At 37.9% G+C, this 21,863-nt stretch overlaps 1 protein-coding gene across 3 annotated transcripts in view; it reads right to left on the bottom strand.

The window, feature by feature from the left end:
• Positions 1-21,863, bottom strand: part of SPIDR (scaffold protein involved in DNA repair) — a 198,927-nt gene that overhangs the window by 116,996 nt on the left and 60,068 nt on the right. For all 3 annotated transcript variants that reach the window (XM_042869748.1, XM_042869749.1, XM_042869750.1), the window contains exons 7-8: positions 19,557-19,657; positions 5,931-6,150 (exon numbers count right to left, since the gene is read on the bottom strand). In XM_042869748.1, coding sequence (XP_042725682.1) covers positions 5,931-6,150; positions 19,557-19,657 — 321 coding nt within the window. The remainder of the gene's footprint in view (positions 1-5,930; positions 6,151-19,556; positions 19,658-21,863) is intronic.

Raw genomic sequence — 21,863 nt, 5'->3', positions numbered from 1 at the left:
TCAGAGAACAATTATTTCATTTTTGTTTTTTAGGGTTCTAATCTTTGAGGTATGACATTCATCTAATGCTTCCACAGAATAGTTACAAAAATAAACAATTCCATCTCATTTAAATGACTGATTGTGTTCTTACGTTTATTATACATAAGCCACATCTGAAATGCCAGGTATGTTGCTTCAGGTGGTTGTGACAAATCACAGAAATGGCACAAATGAAATGTTCTTCCCAGGGAATCACTGCTCTGTAGGTCTGTATTTTTATGATATGTCATTTTAGAACTTAACTTCATATGAAGGAACATAATTGTGCATTCACTGGCTACTAAGAAATGGCTCTTTTTTAAGGGTATAAAACAGGATATTCTTGAGCAGCTCTACAGAATCCACTTCATATGAGGGGATAGGAAAGAGCAAACTTATTTTTAAAAATGGAAAAATGAGTAAATCCTAAGTACTACTCTATCAAAGCAGATAAAACAAAAGCATTGAAGAAATGTTATCAAAAGCTTCTTAAAGACAACTTTCTATTCATAAAAGTATTCCTATTAAGAACTCAGCTATTTTTGAGTGATTGTACTAGGAAATGTATGTTCTAACAAAAAATATGAAGAAAATATGCAAGAAACCTGCAGCTGTCTCAACTTCTGAAAGGAGCTTTGATTTTCACAACTGCAGCATCTCTGAAAAGCATTTCCAAGTAGATGACATGATATGATCTTTGGCTCGAAGGTCATTCCATATGTACTGTAGACACAGTGCCCACACTGGCTTTACAACTCTGAAGTTTTGTAGAATTTTATCTTCTGAGTGAGCCTTGTGCCGCTTATCAGGGTTCTCCCGCTCTGCTATTGTAACATCTTCAAAGAAAGAATGTAAAGACAGAGCCAACATCTTTCTGATGGGAGGGATATAACTCCTGATCTTTTCCTCTTTTTCATCTGTTTGAATATTTATATGTATAAGTGTTTGCATGTACAGATATCTATTTAAAAATGCTTAGATTTCAAAAGAAGACAGTGAACATACATCACTTTTGTCTAAATGATCAACCGAGCATTCAGAGAAGCTGTCTCCCTGGGGAGCAAGTAGGGCAATAGAGTTTATGCAAAAGATGTTATTTCTGTATGTCTAACTCATGTTTACATTACTACTTTTGTGGAACAAGGAAAGGATATAGACTTCTTGTAGAACAGCAGTTGGTCATTTCTGCATTTCTCTAACACACAAAGTCCAGGACCTTCCTTCCACATGATTCTGTGGTAGAGAGTTACTCTCTAACAGCATTCCCGAATGCTTCCCTTAACCAGTGAGAGCAGCAGTAATAAAAAGTCTGCGTTTTCATCAAATGGAGGGCAAACACTTTTTAACACCAGTTACACTGGTTGAAAATACCTATTTTAGTTCCCTGAATTTTAGCTCACTCTTACTGCTCATCAAGACAAAGTTAAGATCATGCAATAGGCAAGATATTGTATTAAGACAATGCTAAAATCACAGAAATATACCATTTATGTTAGGTCTTGCAGTTAAGCCAATGAAACAGCTTACATCATACCCAGGATAATTTTGAAGCAGTAGAATGCTTAAGTTCACAAAGCTAGATTGTTTCCATACATAAACTTGTTCAGAGCTTGCTTAGAAGTCATTTATATCAATGGCCCACCTTAAAGAACTCTCATTATAGGTTTCATTACTTTACATTAGCTGATTTGTAACGATGGTTTGTGTGAGCTCTTCTTGACAGTAAATGTATAACAATTTGAACTCTTCAAAAGCTTTTTCATTGAGGAGATCCTGAGTGTAGTGTAACACAAGTAGAGATGAGAAGTTCACATTAAACACTTTCACCAGGCACTGGAACACTTTCAAATCTGAGTAATTACGAATCCCCATGGTTTCATAGGTTAAGAGAAACAAGTATAACTTTCAAGTTACTTGCCGATGTCATTGCATTAAGCATTTTATATACTTCCCATACTGAGTTCCTAAAATAAATTGTTTTTAAACAGAGAATTTTTACAGAGAACAGCAGCTATGCAGCCACGAATCCTGTCTCCTGCAGTTCTTAATGGTCAGTGTTTGCAGACAATAGAATAGCACAAAGAGGTACTTTCCTCCTCTTACTGTCCCAGCCATCCAGATATCAGCAACAAGTGAATCTCCTGAGCTAGAGATCATTGTTTAGTTGGATGGATGGATCCCTGAGCCTATCCAAATCACTCTTTGTTATTTTCAATGACTGTATGAATATCAACATCCCTTCAATAGTTTCACTTCAGAAATACACACAAAACTTTTCAAAGTTGTTAAATTTAATACGGAAAAGAATTTGCACTATTTTCTTCTGGTCAATTTATGTTGAATACTTGACAGCAGGTGTAGCATTAAGCAGGAGGCTGGAATGGCTGAAAGGAACTACGCTCCAGATCTACTGTCTGAAAAATGGACACTCATGTCTCCATATCATTTTCTTTAGGTACATTAATTTGTATTTTTTTTTTTTTTTTTTTTTTTTTTTTTAACAAAAAACAATAACAAAAAGTCCTAGGTAAATTGTAAAATCATCTCCAGTGGAACTTAGAGGCCTTTCTTCCTACTCTTAAATGTCCTGGAAATGTCAAGCAGTCACCACTTTTTGATAAATACACATTTCTGTGAAACGAATAAAGGCTTAGCAACCAAGGCACATATACTCAGCAGCTTTTTCTTTTCCAGCTGCTAGAAACACTTAACGATTCAGAACAAGTTTGTAAAAATTATGAAGTATCATTCAAATTCTTAATTCAAAAAGTTGCTCAGGCACTGCGATGACAATCAATGGCAAACCTGCATAGGCAGGGCTGACTTCTTGTCTGTTGTATTCCTAGCTGGCCAAGCACAAACCACCTCCAGTCACAAACGTGCAACATGCTTGCACATGATGCATCCAACTTAATAAGCTTTATTTCAATACACTATTGAAATAATACCTCAATACAGCCTCAAATGAGAGCAGGCTCACATCAGACAGCTCAGAGAACAGGTAGCTGAATTCTTTGTTCCACCAGATAAACTGGTTTTAAAATGTTAATCAGCTTAATAGAGTTTTCCCTATAGCAAGTGACCAGTGTATTATGTGCCCTAAGATAGAAGGCATTGATATGAAGTATATCCATGATATATCCAAGATATCCATGTCCAGTTATAGAGAAATCCAAACTCAATCCTACAGACTCTTAAATAAACCCCCCTGAAGTCAGTAGGGCCACTCACGGGGAATGTCCAAGTTGATAAGATACTTACAACTGGCTGGCTATCTGCCTGTATTTTAATTTTTTTTTAATTAATTGGCTTGCATTCTGGTGCTTAGGTATTATGAGATTCTGTATGCAATCAAATACCAACAATCATGTCAACAAATATGTAAACACCATCTCCCAAAGTACTTATGCAAGTCTCCTGTCTGAGACATCTCACATACCAAGCTGTGCACTAAGTTCCCAGCATACACAATTAAAAAAGCCAAGTCTAATACTGAAAAGGCTCTAAAATGATGCATTCAAGTTTTGCTCAGAAATGCAGCCACATATCAAAGCCAGCAGTCCATGCATCTGCTATCTTACCTATCTACTCAAGAACGTAATTTGAAAGCATGGAATTACATACGTATAACAACATAGTTATGGTGTATACAATTGAAAACATCACAAAATGCTATACTCCAGGAGAGCATTCTATCAAGCAGTATTTGGTTTTGGCAATGGAAGTACAAATTCAGTACAAAGTAACAGAAACTACGTTTCAGTGTTAAAAGCTCTCAAGAGTTCAACAGAATAGAAACTTGGAAATGTAATAGATGAAACTTCCACTGTGTGTACGAGTCCAATTTCCCAGTAATGTAAACTAGAAGTGCCAAATAATAATCAAAAACAAAAATATCCCCCACATCTCCTGCCAATAGGTTTAGTTTAATGTCATCCAGCCCAAGTTATTTTCACTTCTCTTTGAGTGAATAGAGACAACTGACATTCAGATAATGCCTAAACAATAGAAAATAGGACTAAAGATGAGATACCATGAAATTTTGTTCCTATCCAATTAGTAAAAAAGTGCCTTCAGAGCCCGGAAAGCAACTCTGGAGACTCAGCCAAAACTTTCTGCTTTTACGAAATAACCCTTGGCTTACGTTAAAAGCACATCCTACTAAGAAAACCAACAAACAAACAGAAAAACACTCCAAGAAGCAGTATAACAATGAAGTTTTCCCATGAAATCTCACTTTATACTCTTTGCATATATACAGGAATGAGTTGTTATGTCTGTGTTCACCTGAGAACATTTTTCAAACGGATGAGAGTACTGCACTTGTACCGTAACAGATGCTTGTTGTCTGTAAAGGATTTTATCAATGCAGAGTTGCATCTTCCCCAAGCACACAAGGAATAACCTAGAGTAACCCAAGACTTACACATGGCACATTTACCAATAGCAACTGTTCAGTAAAAGAAAAAACAACTTCACTCACATCCTAGCTAAAATAGCTTTGCTGTTACTGAAATCTTTCTTAGGTTCAAGATCTCCATAAAAAGATACAGCTTTGTGGCAGTGTCTTGTGGTATAGAAACAACCTGAAGAGAAAAATGTAACTAAGGTAGAAATCAGTAGGGGAGAGACATAAAGTAGGAGGAAACAAAAACAAGTTTAAAGTATGTAATGAAGCACCAAAGAAAAGGGAAATTAGACCAAATAATTGCATCTTGAGGACTGGAAGGGGAAAAAAAAAAAAAACAAAAAAACAAAACAAACCAGTGACACATCAGAGCAGGATTTTATTTCTATTCAGCTGTATTCCTCTGGCTACTGACCTATTTACATCTCACCTATCAGCACTTGCATCTGTAGCCGCAATGAATTCCACATTATATATATTCCTTTAATTTCTAGATCTCTTTCAACAAGTGAGAAATTACAAGTTAGGGAATCCAGAAAAGATTTGTAGCTATCTTAAGATAGCTTTAAGATCTTAAAAAATAATAATAATAAATATGGGCCTTTGCAAAATAGGAAAAAGTATTTTGGAGAAAAAAACAAAAAACCTTCAGATAATGAATGCTGATCCATTAGAAAAAAAGTATCTCCTATTTAGTAATTTGTGTGAGAAAGAGAGAGAAGTAATATCCCCACTTACCAGTTTTATTGATGTTTTTTTCATTAAACACTCAGACCTTCCCACCTACAGGTGCTAACAACTAGTTACTTTACTACAAATCTCACCACCCTGTGCTACCCCTTAAAACCAGGAAACTAACCCAATGTAGGAAAGCCACAAAGCTAGACCAAACATTTTAGAGAGTTCTGGAAAGAAAAAAAAAAAAAAAAAAAGAGGTTAACTAGTTGCTCTGAAGAGAGATTTAGAGAACTGAAGACATTGACAGCAGCAGCAGTGTGAAACCATCAAGGCTTGTTTACTGATTTCATAAGAAAACAGCGTTAATCTCTCATTTATTTTTTCCCCATTTTGAGCTGGCACTGTCTTTGCTGAGCGCTACACAGTTAACACAGACTTGTCCACTGAAACATTATACCCGCACTAACAGCAACAGATGAGCATTCCTGAACTACTTTGCAATGAGAAAGTATGTACTTTATTGGCCTTATCATTGATAAGACATTGCTCCTGCCTTTCTATCACTCAAAACACAAAAATATTAAGTGAAAGTCAAACTGAAGCCCCAAGCAAGACCAGAGGCATTACATTTAGTTGTTATCTCAGCTATCTTTAAGGTATCTGCCAAAGTCTCTCAGCCTGGCAGAGACAGATGAGCAACCACAAGACTGCTCTGTTCCGCACCCTCCAAGCTCTTTTCTACAGAAATATGACAAGCACAGTACCTGCAGCACTCTTATTCTGCAGCACTACAGCAAGCCTGACCAGTTCTCTCTCTACTTACCATGGGGGATAGATGTGGATGACATCCTGTGGCCTACTCTTCAGGTGAGCTGCTGTCTCTCTTGCAAAAAGGACTTTGATTATCGGTTCTCTTGTACTGATGACAAGGTCTTCGGATGAAATGATAGCAGGAGACTCTTCCAGCTGCTGGCAGATGGCAACTTGTATCATACACTCCTCAAACATTTCTAAGATCTTCACAATTAAAACACCAGATTTATCTGCAAATTTAAAGAAAAAGAATGCGATGTTTGGATAAGGAGAAAAATTCTGGCACAATGAAGATGTATGTTCTGCTCTCTCCTTTCCTTTCTGATCTGCAGAAAAGCCACACGAGCATAATACACCCAAATGAAGTTTTAAGCAATTACACCTTTTTAAAGGTGAGCAGGTGTTTGCCCTCCAATCTAAGACAGCACCCATTAAGTACAAAGAACCTAAAAGCAGTGTTTCACATTCAGAGACAATGTGAAAAAAACACAGACTAAGATATATAGACTAAAAGCAGCTATTGTAAAACTTATCCACTTTATCAGTCCTCAAACAGGAGAGAAGCAACATTAACATATACCAGCATTCCTACAGTTTGATTCTATGCACTTCTGTCTATTTAAAAAATTACTTCTAGCTCCCTTTGCAGTCTGCACAGATCTACTCAGACAGACCTGGGTCTGTTCCTTTCATGTAAGATTTATTCTCTTTCTCACCTAACTCCACTTCAGTTTGCACTCTGATCACTGGTGTTGTTATCCACCTGCTAAACACTGCTATCAATAGTGGGGAAAATCATGGTGCTATAGAACAGGAGCAGCAGTATCCCAATTCTACTGATTTTGATTCACAAGTTGCATTTAAAAAAACACAGTATCCCAAGAAAAACAGCTGATATAAATTATCTTCCCACAGCAAAGCAGAAGCAGGGGCGGAACTGTGAACGTGGTACTGGAACTTAGCAGAGCTGTACTAGTTATTTGCTTATTTTAAAGCCCATTTCACAATTGTAAATGTCTTTCCTTTGGAAAATAAGTCAAAATATTTAAGTTTATGAGCAACTTCAGAACAAACTAATGACCCAACCCTTTAGGAAACCCCAAACCAAAGAAACTGTGTTCTAAATCTTTTCAGATTTATTTAATATGTTAAATTCTATAAAATATATTATATATTTTGCCCATTTCATATTTCCATGTCTTTATTACATTTTATGCTCGAACTGAAATAAAATCGTTTTGAAATATAAAACCAAAGTTTTCTCAAAACCACTTTTCTGTAAACCAATTTTTCATCACACGCAACATGTTTCTGCAAAGCATTGTTTCTCATGGACTGGTATTTTCCAGCAGGATAAAAGGTTCCTTCAGGAATTCCCCCATGCAATATATGTCAGCCATTTCTGTCCAAATCGTTACAGCTTGACCTCCTTCTCCAGAGCTGCAGAGCAGGAGTAAGAGAACCAATGCTTTTTGCCAGATCCTTTTCGTCAAGTACTTTGAGCTCGACTGGTGAAGAGAGATGGATGCCACCACTATCAATCCTCACCACTGTCACCTTCTAAGGGAAAGCTGTAACAAATGCACTGTCCCTCCAAAGAGTCTGCTGACTAAAGTCTGCTTAAGTGCATACTTCTGCTCAGTGTGAGCTTGGACTAGTTTTCTATCCCTAAAGGCAAGGATTTAGAATATTCACACTTGAATTACACTTTGCCTGACTAGCTCCAATTGTAGTCCTCTGTCAACCCCAAGTCGTCATAAACAAATTGTCCCAACCACAAAAATCTCAGCCTCCCAAGTAAGCAAAGTAGTGAACATTTACCTCTACTCATACTCCAGAATACAAATTTTCACCCACTTTAAAAAACAAGTGACAAAAAAAATCAATGTCAATGACGAAGCACACCAGCAGTCCCAAATATATATATATATATTTGTATTATATATATATATATATATATATATAAACATCCTAGAACTTTTCATCACTTCTGAACAATGCATTTCTCATGTGCAAAATTTTTTGAAAATTCTTACTGGTCAGTGATGTGTAACGTTAATCAGTTGATAAACCGGCTTAAAGAAATCACTGTAGAACAGAATGACAACTTAATACTTCTCTTTAAAATATCCCAGACTAGAAAACAGTTAAGAATGCTAGGCATATCAAAAACTTCATCTATATGAAAACCCCTTAAAGGATCTTGGAGAAAAAGCTCTACAAAGACACCAGCATCTCTTGCAAGCCAAACTTGGCTCAAACTCTAGAAGCTGATACTAAATGAAGCAGAATGCCTCTGCGTTAAAAACAACACAACTTCAACAACAACCCACGTCTCAAACTTGGCACACGTGCACACTCTACAGAACCACAATCTATTTGTTTATTTAGATGCATGGAGATAGCTTAATTTAATTGCTCAAATTATTATTACTGCTGATGATAGAATGCTTTCTCAAACAACATAGCAAAGCTTTTTGAATTCCTGGCACGTGATGAAACATCAAAGTTCAGAATGTAGCTTTATTTTCAACTCATTTGGCTCCTGCTTTGTTATGCCAATCAAAAATAAATCAAACGTGCGGCTGCAAACTGAAGGGAGAATTTGTGGGTGAGGAGATGGGCTGGATCACTGCAATTTCTACAGCTTCTAGAGGAGTTTACTTGATTGTTCACTTGTGTGAAAACTTTACCTTAAGGTTTTGCAGTGTCCTCTTTCACCCGTGGATAATTCACAGAAGTTCTCACTTGATAAACTCACCTCATTTCACTCACAAAACAATTATAGACTGAGAAATTGAAACCTTCAGATGCACAATTTTTATGGCAATATCCAACATTAAAAACTTTTGAGCAGTAACTGTGGTGCAGCCCTGCCTATTCCTACACTGCATATTTCTTCATGCCTTATTCTGCTGTCTAGAGCACACGGATTTCCTTCTTCACTGTTACTTTTTTCCAAAAATTAGTGAGCTAATCGTGCTAACAGTAAAGTCACTGAAGCATAAGAGTGGATACTAGGGAAAGAAGAGATGAACAACATAAAGGGGAGGGCACGAAGGGACAGGCGGACAATTGTTAAATGCTCTTTGCAATGACAGACTAACCAGGCTGGATTAATTGAGTTTGACTAAACCTTGAGGCTGCATATTTGCAAATAGTATCCAATTACTTTTCATCCCCTATAATGTCCACGTTGGACTGTCCTTGAGAAGCTCCTCTGGGACTCGGAGAAGGAATAATAACTACAAGTACCTATGGAATGCTCATTTCAAAAACTTCAGTTTATTCACATGAAGGTAACCTTTCTTCTCCCATTAACAGAAAAGTCACTGTACACATTCACAAACAGTGAGTACACACCTGTCTGGATGCATTTAAAAATCCTTCATTCAAGCAGCAATTCGAGGACTGCTTAACATAATCTACCTTTGGTGCCAGATGCCTTTCCAACAGCACCTTGCAGCAGTCTTCATGCAGTTAGCAGAAAAGTTAGAAGACATTCACTTATACAGACTTAAGGGCCATTTGAAGCATCTGGACCCATGATTACAAAGAGACTTTATTCACTCCAGGGGCACAAAGTGTAAAGTCAGTCCCTGATACATATAGTATGAGATGTCATGAAAAGCACTGACATAACTGGTTTGAGTATGGACTTTGAAGGTGCATTTAGGTTGTACAACTTGCTTCCTCTAAATGGCACCATTTAAAAGGAGAGGAAATCAGCCATCAGAACTCATAACACTACCTCAATGCTAACAATCTGCATCAAGACCAGAAACCTACATAGAGATGCAACATGCTAGCAAACCCAAAAGGCACCCAAGTCCTCCTGTGACCAACAAGAAAAAAAAAATAAAAATCAAGTACCAATGATAAGCTGGGTCAGCTTTCACCTGAAACATCACATCAGCCCTACACAGAATGCTTCACCAGGATAAGTGTCAATCATTGGATGGAAACCATCGCTAGGTGAACTGCGATGAAACAAATGAATTCCTCCAGATCTCACAAACGTGCAGACCTAGTGAAACCAGCTCGACATGCTGACTGGTGGGAAGAACAAGCCTTTTAAGCACGGAAGTAGCTCTGGAGAAGCCTCAGTTATTGACAAGGGCTTCTCTCACCTTGCAGGCAAGAGATGGCTCTGACAAGAAGCCAGTCAGTATCCCTAGCATAAGGAGATGCAGCATGGCCCCCTCAGAACGCATAGGTGGAATGAACTTCAGAGTCCTCAGAGACAGACAAAGAAAGCATCCAGAACCAGGCAAACAGAACATCAACAGCTCTTTGTTACTGTTAGCTAAATCTGAGAAATCACAAGGAAATATCTTTTTAGAAACAGTAATAATTGAATAAATCTGTCAACTTGGGCATCTTTGTAAACTCCTCAGCCACAAGAACCTTGGGAATCCCTCCTGGAAAAAGAAGAAAAAACTGGCTTGTCACGAGATTGCTCTGAAAGTAATGTCTCTTATTTATTCCCATTCAAACTACAACACCAAGTTGTACAGCAAGTTCTCAGCTACAAAACACTATTTTTTAACACAGTCACTACCATTAACTATGCACTTCCACCAGCAATGAACAAGAACCTGCATGCTGCACTCAAAAATCTGCATGGCCACCTGGAACATGTCTTGTTTTTCACTCCACTGTCACCACTGCTGAAATGAAACACCTTCCACCCCAACTGTGGCGACATCCACTGCTTGGTCATCATAAACATTCAGCAAGCATTAATGATAGATGCCATTTTTGCAGCATGGAAGAATTCAATTCCACACCTTTGCTCCATACACATTCCTATGTCAGACACCATTGTGTCAGGCTGCCCCTGTTCTGTCATCTCTCACAAAACGTTACAAAACGTTGGTGGGAAGGTTCAACCTTTACTGCCACACCACCATCATCTGCCTCTGATGTCATGGGACAACATGATAAAATAGGAAGCACTGCTTTCAGAGCAGCCCTCATATATGCTTATAACATGGAGCTTTTTTGATCGCGGGTTCACAAAAGCAACCAATAGCAGCTTCTTGGTAGAAGGAAAAAAGCTATTCAGGACAACAAAGAACATAGTTATCTCTGGATCAGGAAGACCTCGAGTCAGAGATCTGTGCAAGTTAAGATAATACTTTGGGAAAGATATCATGAAGTATTATTTTTCCTAGGCATTTGGCAAGCCCTTGCCACTGCCAGGAAGAGGATTCTAAGCTAGGTGAATTTTGGGTTTGTCCATTTAGCAAATTTGCTCTCATGTCTAGGTAATTATTTAATTTCAGATGACCTCTGGGACAGTGGTCTCTACACCAATGCAAAACCTGGACATGAGGTAGCTCAGTTCATCTGTGATGCTATTTCAGACATCTGGGAGATGAACAAACCCTGCTAAGCTCCTTTCACTTGTTTTTTATTTCAGTACACAGGGTGATACTGCCCTTCAGTATATATATACCATGAGAACAAAACATGTTTTAATACAACAACGTGGCAGATGTTCCACATTACCCTGAATTCCAGAAGGATTAAAAATAAAAGATTCTCTGTTCCTTTGGAGATCACGGACCTTGAGATGTCAAACATTTTAAAAACTTGAGCATGACTCCACAGTCTGAGTGAAGGCCCACAACAATTTTCAGGCTTAACAAAATAGCATTACAGATGCATATATTTAAGCCACAGAGCCACTCCAGCACTGAATGAACACGAAGGATGCACTGGCCATGCCAAAGGCAGCTTCTAGGGACATTAAGAAGAAAGCTGGTCTGTTTTCACTCTTAACAACCAAAGAGAATTCTTGAGAGAAGGAAGAAAACTGAGGAGTACAGTCATAATAAATAGAAGTAAAATAAAATTACATTCAGACATTCTGTCTTCAGTGCCCAAAATACAACTCTGAAGTTTGCTTTAATAATTCTGGAACTATCAATGAGATAAAAAGAAGTTATGACCTCTTGGGGACTGCATTTTTTGTTGCTTTTACTACACACTGATGAGATGCTGGAGAGACTGCAAGCACAGGGTCCATGGGACTGATGTGGAAAAATACATCAGATATTGACATCAACAGGACTACATGCGGCTTCATATTGCTCACATGAATTTTGCTAAAACGATACTTTCAAATGCTCAAAAATAGCTCCTACAGCCCTGAATGGAAAGCCCTCCTAAGAAACAGGTTCCCTTCATAGTAAGGTGACAGAACCCCGGTAGTGGTCCATACAAGATTAACAGAATGAAGATAAATGCATGGGGAGCACAAACTGGAATATATAGTACTTCTCAGGTTCTGAAGAGAAAGCAGGGGTGGAGTTCATTTACTGTGTTCTGCATGATTGGAATGTGCTAGCTGGGACACCCAACATGCCTCTGTGCATGTTAGCTCAAGCTTGTCATGGTTCAGAGAGAAAGGAAGAAGATAGAGCTTCCAGCACCAGGCATTCCTCAGAAGTGATGGAACTTTGTGTTGCTTTCACTGCCTGTTACAGAAACCCTCCCCCTCTAGAAGACAAGGAGAAGACAACTTGTCTCCACAGAAGCAACAACAACAATAATAATAAAGGGGAGGAAAAAAAGTAAAAAGCAGCACCAGGCAAGTTCAAGAAAACCTGTGAAAACCAAAACCAGGCAGCATTTACTACTGAATTTCTGGATTTTTCCATTCTTTTGTGAGAATTTAAAAATTTTGCAGTGTCCAGGGAATGTGTCTCACTCACAGGATAGAAGGATGTGATGCAACCATCTTCAGTCTGAATACAATGATAACACAAGGTAGAAATAATTTTTCACAAAGGTCAAAGTAAGAACCAGTGATGAAAACAATGAAATATAAGCTTGAAGAATCTCTACTAGCTACTGGCACCTGTTTGTAGACTTTAAGGCCTGTTGTTTACTAAAATATTAGGTAGTGTACAACTCTGCTCCTTCGAGCATGCTGATAAAAAAATCACTCTTATGTGAGCATAAAGAATAGCACAGTGGAAAGCACTATTACTGCAATAGTAAAATAAAAAGTCTCTAGTAATAAAGAGCATGCACATCTACCAGTAAGAACACACGTGGACTGTCATACCTAACCACAACAAGAAAGAGAAAAGAATGCTTTGGAAATTCCTCAGCCACAAGTCTTGCAGTGCAAGTCACATGGATGAAAGAAAAACCAAGTAAGCAGGACAAGAGGCAAAAGGAAGAGTACAACAGTACCTTCCTTCAAAATCAAATAGTAACACTCCTACAAGTAGAGAGAGTTTCCCCTTCACACACCTCCCTTCGCCCCTCTCCTCCCCTAAAAACAAAAAGCACCAAAGAACACAACAAAAAAAAACGAGACAAACTCATAAGAAAATCCAAGGAACTGGGAGAAGGATAACGATGCCTTAAGCCATGTTGATCATTGAAAATTTGCTAAAAAATATTTTGTGCAAAGGCAGACAGGACAATCTGTATTTTTTCTTACCAGCTAAATTGTCACGATGTACAGTTCTTGATATTAATGATAGCATTAAGATATCTGAAGGACAAACGATTTTAAGAAAAAAATGTTACTTTCACTCAGTTATCAATCACAAATTATATATACGAACTGCAGTTTAGGAGCAGAGTTGTACTGAACATAACTGATATTTCTAAAAATTGTGTCCAAAAAGTTAAGTTACACTTCTAGTTATATGGCAAGTTCTTTAGAAGGATGAACTACAAGAACTATAGGCATTACAATCAGGTCAATGTTCTATTAATCCTAGCTGAATATTTCTATAAATTTCTAAGTTAAAAAAAAACAATCTTGTGCAATTCATGTTGAGAACAGTCCTTCATATCATAATGAAAGTTAATTTCTGCATTCAGTTGTGATGGCTTGATCAGATCAGATCTACATTATGGAAGTATAAAGTAAACAAAGAAAACTCCTAAATGCCTTATTTAATAAAGTCAGCTAGCATCAAACCCACAGTAGCCCCTCAGTTATTTTTTGTTTTCAAAGGTATTATTTGATCCTAAGAATGTCTAACTTCTGACTGTGTAGCATGGAACAACAGTACTGGCCACATCATAGAATCATTCTACCTTTAGAGGGACCTTGCTAAAGAGAAACCTCCCATCCCTGAAAGTGTTCAAGGCCAGGTTGGATGAAGCCTGATCTAGTGAGTAACAATCCTGCCCAACGCAGGGGATTGGAACTAAATGATCTTTAAGGTGATGATTCAATGCAAATGATCCAACGCAAGCCATTCCACGATTCTGAGATATTAGACACCCTCTTGGGACAGCACTTATTATTTGCAGTGGAAAAATAGCCAAGCCTACATTTTCTGGTTCAGACCAAAGTTCTACTTTCATTCCTGTAAGTATAAAATGTCGAATTACAGGCACCAAATGAAAAGAAACATTCTTTTGCTTGGCACCCATTGTTGCTCTTTGTTCCGCCTCATGCAAAAGACTGCAGGTGTAGGCATAACAAAGTCAGCAATCCAGCATATACCAAGCAGACCCTTGCAATCCAAAAGCCAACGTTTAAAAGCCAAGAAACAGAACTAAGATTCCAACATTTTCACAGCCCGTACAAAACCATCTGGTTGCTATTCTGAACCATACACATTATTCTTCCTGGGCTGGTAGCTTCTGAAGCCATTCTGAAAGATGTTTCTCAAAAACACACCATGCATGCATACATGATGAATTCTTCCCACCTCTATATTTAAAAGAGGCTGCTGAATTTGGCCCTGCTTTAAACATTATACACTCTTTATAAGCACATATATAAGCTAGAGTGATTGTGCATGCCATTATTGTTTCTCATAAGAAAACACAAATAATACAGAGAATTCTTGTTTGAAAAAGACAAGTTTATACTCGATTTTTCCCTCCCAGTGCTGTGACATGTTCAGGCAAAAAAAAACAAAAAAACACCAAATTTGGCTACTTGCCATTTCTTTAATTTATATTAACTCAAGACTAATTAAATTAGCAAGAACAAAGAATTAGTAATAACTAGGAAAGCTCAGGCTTTTGTATTTTTAGAAGAATTCTGCATGGTCTGAATTTGCTTACAGGAAACTATATTAAGGACTATCCTTGTTTTCTTTGTCCACAGACAAATTTTTGTGCAAGCCTCATCACATTCAAGCTGCTAAAGTCTTTTATTCTCCCACACTGTAACTAGTCACCCAAACTGGAAGGTGGGAGAGTGACTCTTCATATTCTCTTCTGTAAGCCTTCCAGCCTCCCTGAAAAAATGCACTACTATGCCCAAGGCCTGTCCTCAGCTTTTAGGCTTCACTCTCCTCCTCACATGTTACACTTGCTTCAGTCACCAGATCACTTCCCATCATAAGGAGGAGCAGAGAGGAAGGTACAGTTTAGAAAAAAAAATGCCTACAGTTTAGGCTTGGTATCAATTTAGTTTAATCAATGACTCAATTGTAACCCAATCACACTGGTTCATCCTAAATCTTCATCTCAGACCAATGAATACCAGTTATCTCACCAGGTTACAAACTTCAAGAATAATTCATGCCAGTATTTTAAATAAAAAAAGCGCTTCGACAGCAACCACAAGAAAAAAAAAAACGCAGAGAAAATTAGTTTTTAGAAGTTACTTTTGAAATGAATCTGCATGAGTTTGCTTTATGTCTCATTTGTATCTGCTACGGACAGGAGAGTCTTCCAAATAAAACTCAGAAGAGCACTACTTTTTCTTCTGCATCATGCAATCCCCATATAAGCAGCAGATGTTGACAGGAAAAAGGGTTGGTTTTATTTTCCTCCCTCAACTGTCCAAATCTCTTTGCCCAAACAGGAAATTTCACAGGGAAGTTGTAGCACAGAACACTGCCGGGGGGAGGCGGGGAAAAAAGCTTGCAAATGGTCTAAAAGCCTTTGTACTCAGTACTCTCCAACCATCAGCTCGACTGATGAGAGACTTACTCTTACGGCGACTGCACACCTTCCAGCCTCCCTTTTGCATCTTGTGAAGAACAACTAATTCTGGATCTGTGGAGAAGAGCCTGATGCCAATCTGTTAGTTTTAAATCACATAAGCATCCAACTAATGCCATGCAGTGCAGGCAGGCTTCTGCACTCTCTCCTTTCAGTGATGGCATTAGGTTGATTACAGAAATGGAATTATCCATCAGGAAGAACACAATTAGTAGTAAACACTTTCCCCCACAATACACACCTCTGCTGTATGATACCTTTGTTTCCATGTTTGCCTGCAGTTTCAGAAAACTATCATCACTTGAGCAACCCAATGTAGGGAGAGGCTGCCAAGCATAACACTCCAAAATTGTCTAACTGGGAAAAACACAAATTCTTCTGTCCTGCAGAGTGATTCTGACATAAGTGGGACAGTTCCCCCCACGCGCTTCAGAAAATACAGAAACGCATGCTGCAAAGAGGCACTCTTTTTGGAGGTGCTGCCTCATCCCAGTAGCCAAAAGGCAGTCAAACCACATTGGATACTTACCAAAACAGGTCACAGGAACAAAAGAATTTTAAAAAATTAAAGCCAGCCAAAAGATTTTTTTGGAGGTAATACGGACATCAATAAAATAGAAAAACAAGTAACAGCAAAACAAAAGCAAAACATTCTATAACATGAAATGCTTTAAAAAGGGGAGAAGAATGGCCCATACTTCCAAAAACAGTTTTCCTGATGACATAAGTGGAAGGAAGACCTCAAACTGATCTCATTTGTAATTGCTCCTCCTTGCCTTAATGATAAACTTCTGTTCTATGTGTCTGTGGAATACCCAGAATGACTTGATGGCTCTTACATTACTTCAATCCTCCACAATAATCTTCAGATTCCTTTAGTAAATCAACTCAGTTTGTCATTTGATAAGTTTTTCCCTCTACTTCTGTTGCTGAAATCAGAAGCAGTCCTGGAAACAGCCTGGTTTAGAAATATTACTATGCAAAAGAGAGGGAGATGAATCTAAGAAGAAACTCAGGTTGGTAAGAGATCTCTAGTATGAACCTAAAAGATGACAGTAGTATGCTTTTGCTTTACCGGTTATTTCACACTTTCAGACTAGAAGCAATCATAAGGTCATCTAGTTGCACTACTAAAATTTCAACCATTCAGACTGACAGTTGCCAAAGGAAACATCAGTTTTATTCTGATGACATCAAACTGCTCAACTATTCTAAGAACAAAACTATGAAAAGCTAATTTTTGTCTAGATGGAAAAAAATATCTCCAAATATTATCACAGCTATTTTATTGTGAATTTTATTATCTTTGTGTTTTGGAATAAGGATTGGTAACTGGAAATATTGGTAATCGGAAATGAAATTCCTACATTATGGCACGTTCAGCACCTTAAAGAAATTCAGTTGTAAGTTCTGGCAAATGCTTGCAGAGTAAATGAAGCAGTAATCTGTCCTAGAGATTTCTAACTTGCCCAAGTTCTTATGTTTTTTCACCACGATGGCAAAAGGCATATCCCAGAAATGCCTTATGAGACATTCTCCCAAAATGAAATCATCCCAAAGATAAACTCTCCAGAATTTTAATTTTTTTTTTTTTTTTTACTTTACAGTAGAGCAACATATTTTTCCATAGCCTTTTTCCTCATAAAATTCTAATTAATTCTGACTCATTTTCTGAAAGAAAAAAATCTAGCCGAGAAAGATGTTTTGGTTGACAAGTTGGGATTGATGACGTGCAGAGGTCCCTTTCATCCTCTACAATTCTGTGATTCTGTGAATATTTCAGCCTAATAGTTAAAGCCTAGCAGACTGGTGAGTAGCCAAACAAGTTCTTGTAATGACACATGCAATGTTAAGAGAAAAAGAATATTAGTCATTTTGCACTCCCGTTAGCACAGAGAACAGCAATAAGAACTGCTAAGACGACAGAGCCATTCAGTATCAGTTTCTGTTCCTCATTTCAGAAAAAAAGCAAGGAGACATTCGCATACCACTGTAAGGACGGGGAAGGAACTTCCTATCCATTAGTAACTCAGGTGGAGGATGAACAACTTGCAAAAGGCTTGATCAGTCTTCAGTGAGCATTCCTGTATCATACTCAACAGAGATAGCAATTCTGAAGAGAGTTGACTAATGACACTTCTTGTTCTCTGATGCCGCTTTGTGGAATACAAAACATATTTCAGACAACTAATTTTATAAGTTACAGTTTCAGCTTTTCATCAGTGGAAAGCCATAATTAAACAACAGCACTTCCAGCAGGATTTGAGAGTAAACACTATTAAAATTGTTTCATCAATGACTTTCCTTTGTGTAGATAAAAAGAAGTGAATGGTAACTGGAGAATGGAGACTTGATCTCAGAAATCAACAGCTGCAGAAGTTATGGAATCACATCAGACAATCATGCTGTGATCAAAAACAACCAGACCCACGTCCTTACTTAAGTGCCCTGAACACACAGGAGGCCTAGAAGTGAACAGAAGCTGAGCTTCTGTTTTGACAAGACTAACACTGAAAGGATACATACGGAGTAGCTGCCCTCATTTCTAAGACCCTGTGAAAAGTTTGAGAATGCGTAGTAAAGAGCCATGAAGATTGAAGAAAAAAAACTCTAGAGCTCCTTAAAGAGTTTATTCTGTTTAGTTTATGAAATTTGTGAAGCAGCATGATTTTGCTATGCAAGCGTCAGAGAGGGATAATGCCACATACTAAAGAGCTCATGAATCCAATGGAGAACTGCTTTATGGAAAACAAAAGATGGGAACTGAAGCCAGACAAACCCAGATTTGAGAAACAAAAAACAAAAACTTTGAGTGGAATTAAGGACAACTCTCAAGGCAAATGATAGATTCCCTTATCCGCATGTTTTCAAATTAAGACCAGAGGACTTTCTGAAAAACAAATGGAATATGTGCTCAGAAACAATTAGTGGGCTTAATAAAGAATAAAGGCTTGACATTTTGTATCCTACAGTCACATACAAACTGACAAAAAAGCCTCTTAGACTATGAATCTATTATCTCCTATCAAATATTACTGAAAGATGGTGCTATCGGTCACTTAGAACTAATTAGTTGAACTCCTACCCCTTCTTTTTGGGAAGAGCATCCCTACAGTTATGTTTCACACTCATTTCACAGTTGTGTTCATTTGTCTACGTTTGCCGTCATCCACAGTTTCAGAAATTACCCATGAACATGGGTGTCCTCAAAAAAAAAAAAAAACTGTTAAGAGGAAGAAGTGGATATAAAGACATTATGAGAGGATGGTTGGACTAGATGATCTTGAAGGTTGTTTCCAACCTTGTGATTCTATGATTCTACAATTATAAGAACAAAAAAAAATGCACGTCCATAAAATAAACCTTGACTTGTCTTAACAACTGCTAGAAACACAATTTTCCCAAGTGTTGGAAAGCAAAGAGTTCTAAAGAATCTAGTAGATGGAAGATACTTAAAAGAAGATTTTTACCCTTCAGATTTAAATGTCTTCGTAACGGGGATATTGCAAACTCAAAAGCATCAAGAAAACACTAAGCCCAATTCAGGCAACATCAAATTATAAACTTCAGTAGTACACCTACAGAGGCCCCATGTACATATACATATATATCTACTTTCATATACATACTTACATATACATGTTTATATTTCACATACATATATGTACTTTTACATGCGTATACTGCTTCTTACCTGATGGGATTTTAGCATCTGAAATGCACTGATGTCTCCAAAAGCTAATAGCAGATCTTTCTCTGTTCTGCAGTCGACACAATCTCTCAGCCAGCCCTCCCCTGCAGAGAAGGAAGAAATGATCAGTTTTGCCAATAATCAGATTTGCCAAGAGAAACCATAGGACTAATGGAATATCATAGAATGGTTTGGGTTGGAAGGGAGCTTTAAGACCATCTAGTTCCATCCCTTGTTATAGACAGGGACACCTCCCACTGCACCAGGGTACTCAGAGCCCCATCCAGCCTGGCCTTGAACACCTCCAGGGTGGTTGAATACATATAATTTGGCCCTTAAAGACAGAAGCATACAGTAACATTACATTTTACAGATTAGCTCTCCCAGTTTTTCACTTTCCAGAGAATAACCATGTGTTTTATTAGGAGTATAGAATCAGTACACACAATAAAACATTTTCCACTATCTGCAAGTCCATAACCCTCAAGTTTCCAGTTGTGTCTCAATCTTTACACAAGGATTGTAAAGAAAGACCCCCAACTTCTCTGCACTTATCGTGACAGCTACTACAAACAGTTTTGAATTTGAAACAAACATCCCAAATGGTTTAGTGTAGCCACTAGTTATAACAGGTTGGGTTTTTCCCTCCTAGATTTGTTTGTCTGTTGGCAAGGAGTGATCACAGAAATATTCTTTTACCCATACTTGACCCTGTGATTCATTTCACAAGCTGGGTCAAGTGTGCAGCTTCAGTGGTCTGAACACTCTCCAAGATGGAATTAATTTGGCATTCCCAAGGTGAGGAGCAGAGGAGTGGCATCTAAACCGCACACATTTAAGGTAACACTAAAGCAATTCCTATCCCTTGGATTCCAATCCAAGGTACATCAATTTATCATCTTAAAACAAAAAATACTGTCATAGAAGATATCCCTCGGTTGTTGCAATGAGCTTAAGGACAGCATGAGGGTATTTGTGCATTTCTCTCTGGCTTCAAACGGGTTATTTTTATTAAAAAAAAATACATTATTATTTCCTTAACACTAAGTTTCCCCACTACAAGAACAATTCAGTATATTAATAAGGGCTTCCACTAAGCTGCAATGTGTCCTTAGGTAAACTTGGTTTAGGAATCAAAGAGGGAGCACAAGACCACCTTGTTTGTGCATATGAATGGGGTTATTATTTTAGAATGCAGTTCACATAGCTTGGTAAAGCTGACGCTGCAAATGAGAAACTGGGAGGACTCACACCTGTGAAAACCAACGAGGAGCTGAAAAGGCTAAACACTAAAAATCTATGGTTAGAAATTACTAACAGCCATTTCACCTGCAGATAAATCGACAGGTTACATAAAAACAGATTATCAGTCTCAGCTGATTTTCTAGTTAACCAACTATCTAATTTGCAAAACCATAACTATCTTAAGACTTAGTAGATAGCACGGCTGAACACCTTAGTAGAAAAGACCACAGAATGGATACTCAAATTTAAGAGCCATGCTTTACCCAGAATGATTCATGGAATTTACATGGTTTACATTATTGCAGCCTCTTCTACAGCTGAGGGGATTCTGGGAAGAGGAAAACTCTAATTTAGTATCTTCCAGAGGAAGCAAAGAATCCCCAGATTCCCAAAACAAAGAACCCTCTCTCAAAAAGCTACAGGACCTGCTGTATCAAGCAAGAACACTGACAAAAATACTTAAGAAACCTTGGGCTCCAGAGAACTTACAAAAAGCTTAATAACATGAACTGCTTTCAGCAAGAATCACGAAACACAGAATCAACTAATACAGAAAAATGCAGTGGATACTTCAGTATGCAGCAGGGTCAAGTTAAGCACAATTTTGTACAGGACAACTTGATCTGCTGCTGTTAACGTTTTGCCACGTTTACCTCAAACTTGAGTACCCAAGCATACTGCACTCCAGTAGCTGTGGACAAAAAGCTTTTACAAACATCAGCAACCTGCCCACCCAGTTCTTCTTCTTGCCAGACTGCCATTCTTGGATGTAGTTCGTTGTTCAGCTCTGCTGCATGATCTACCCAAGCCATGCTAGAACACCATTCACTTCAGCTACACTTTGGAAATACAGCAGCTACATGCATTTGGAGTTTGCTTGCTTGAGTCTGAGACTGATCTCTACACAGAGAGTTGGACTACAGCAATAAACAGAAGAGCTAGTAGCTGAAAAACATTTCTGGTGGAAGAAAACTGCTCAGTAGAAGCATTCCAAAACACTATTTCATTCCTTCCACAAAGAACATTCAAAGAAATGCAGTTTCTTATAATGCTTAAGGCACAAAA

This window comes from Lagopus leucura, unplaced genomic scaffold, assembly GCF_019238085.1.
Source record: "Lagopus leucura isolate 7727_CA_CO unplaced genomic scaffold, USGS_WTPT01 Super-Scaffold_100002, whole genome shotgun sequence".
Lineage (NCBI taxonomy): Eukaryota > Metazoa > Chordata > Aves > Galliformes > Phasianidae > Lagopus > Lagopus leucura.
The sequence above is the reverse complement of the archived record's forward strand: the minus strand, read 5'-3'. Positions and strand labels throughout refer to the sequence as shown.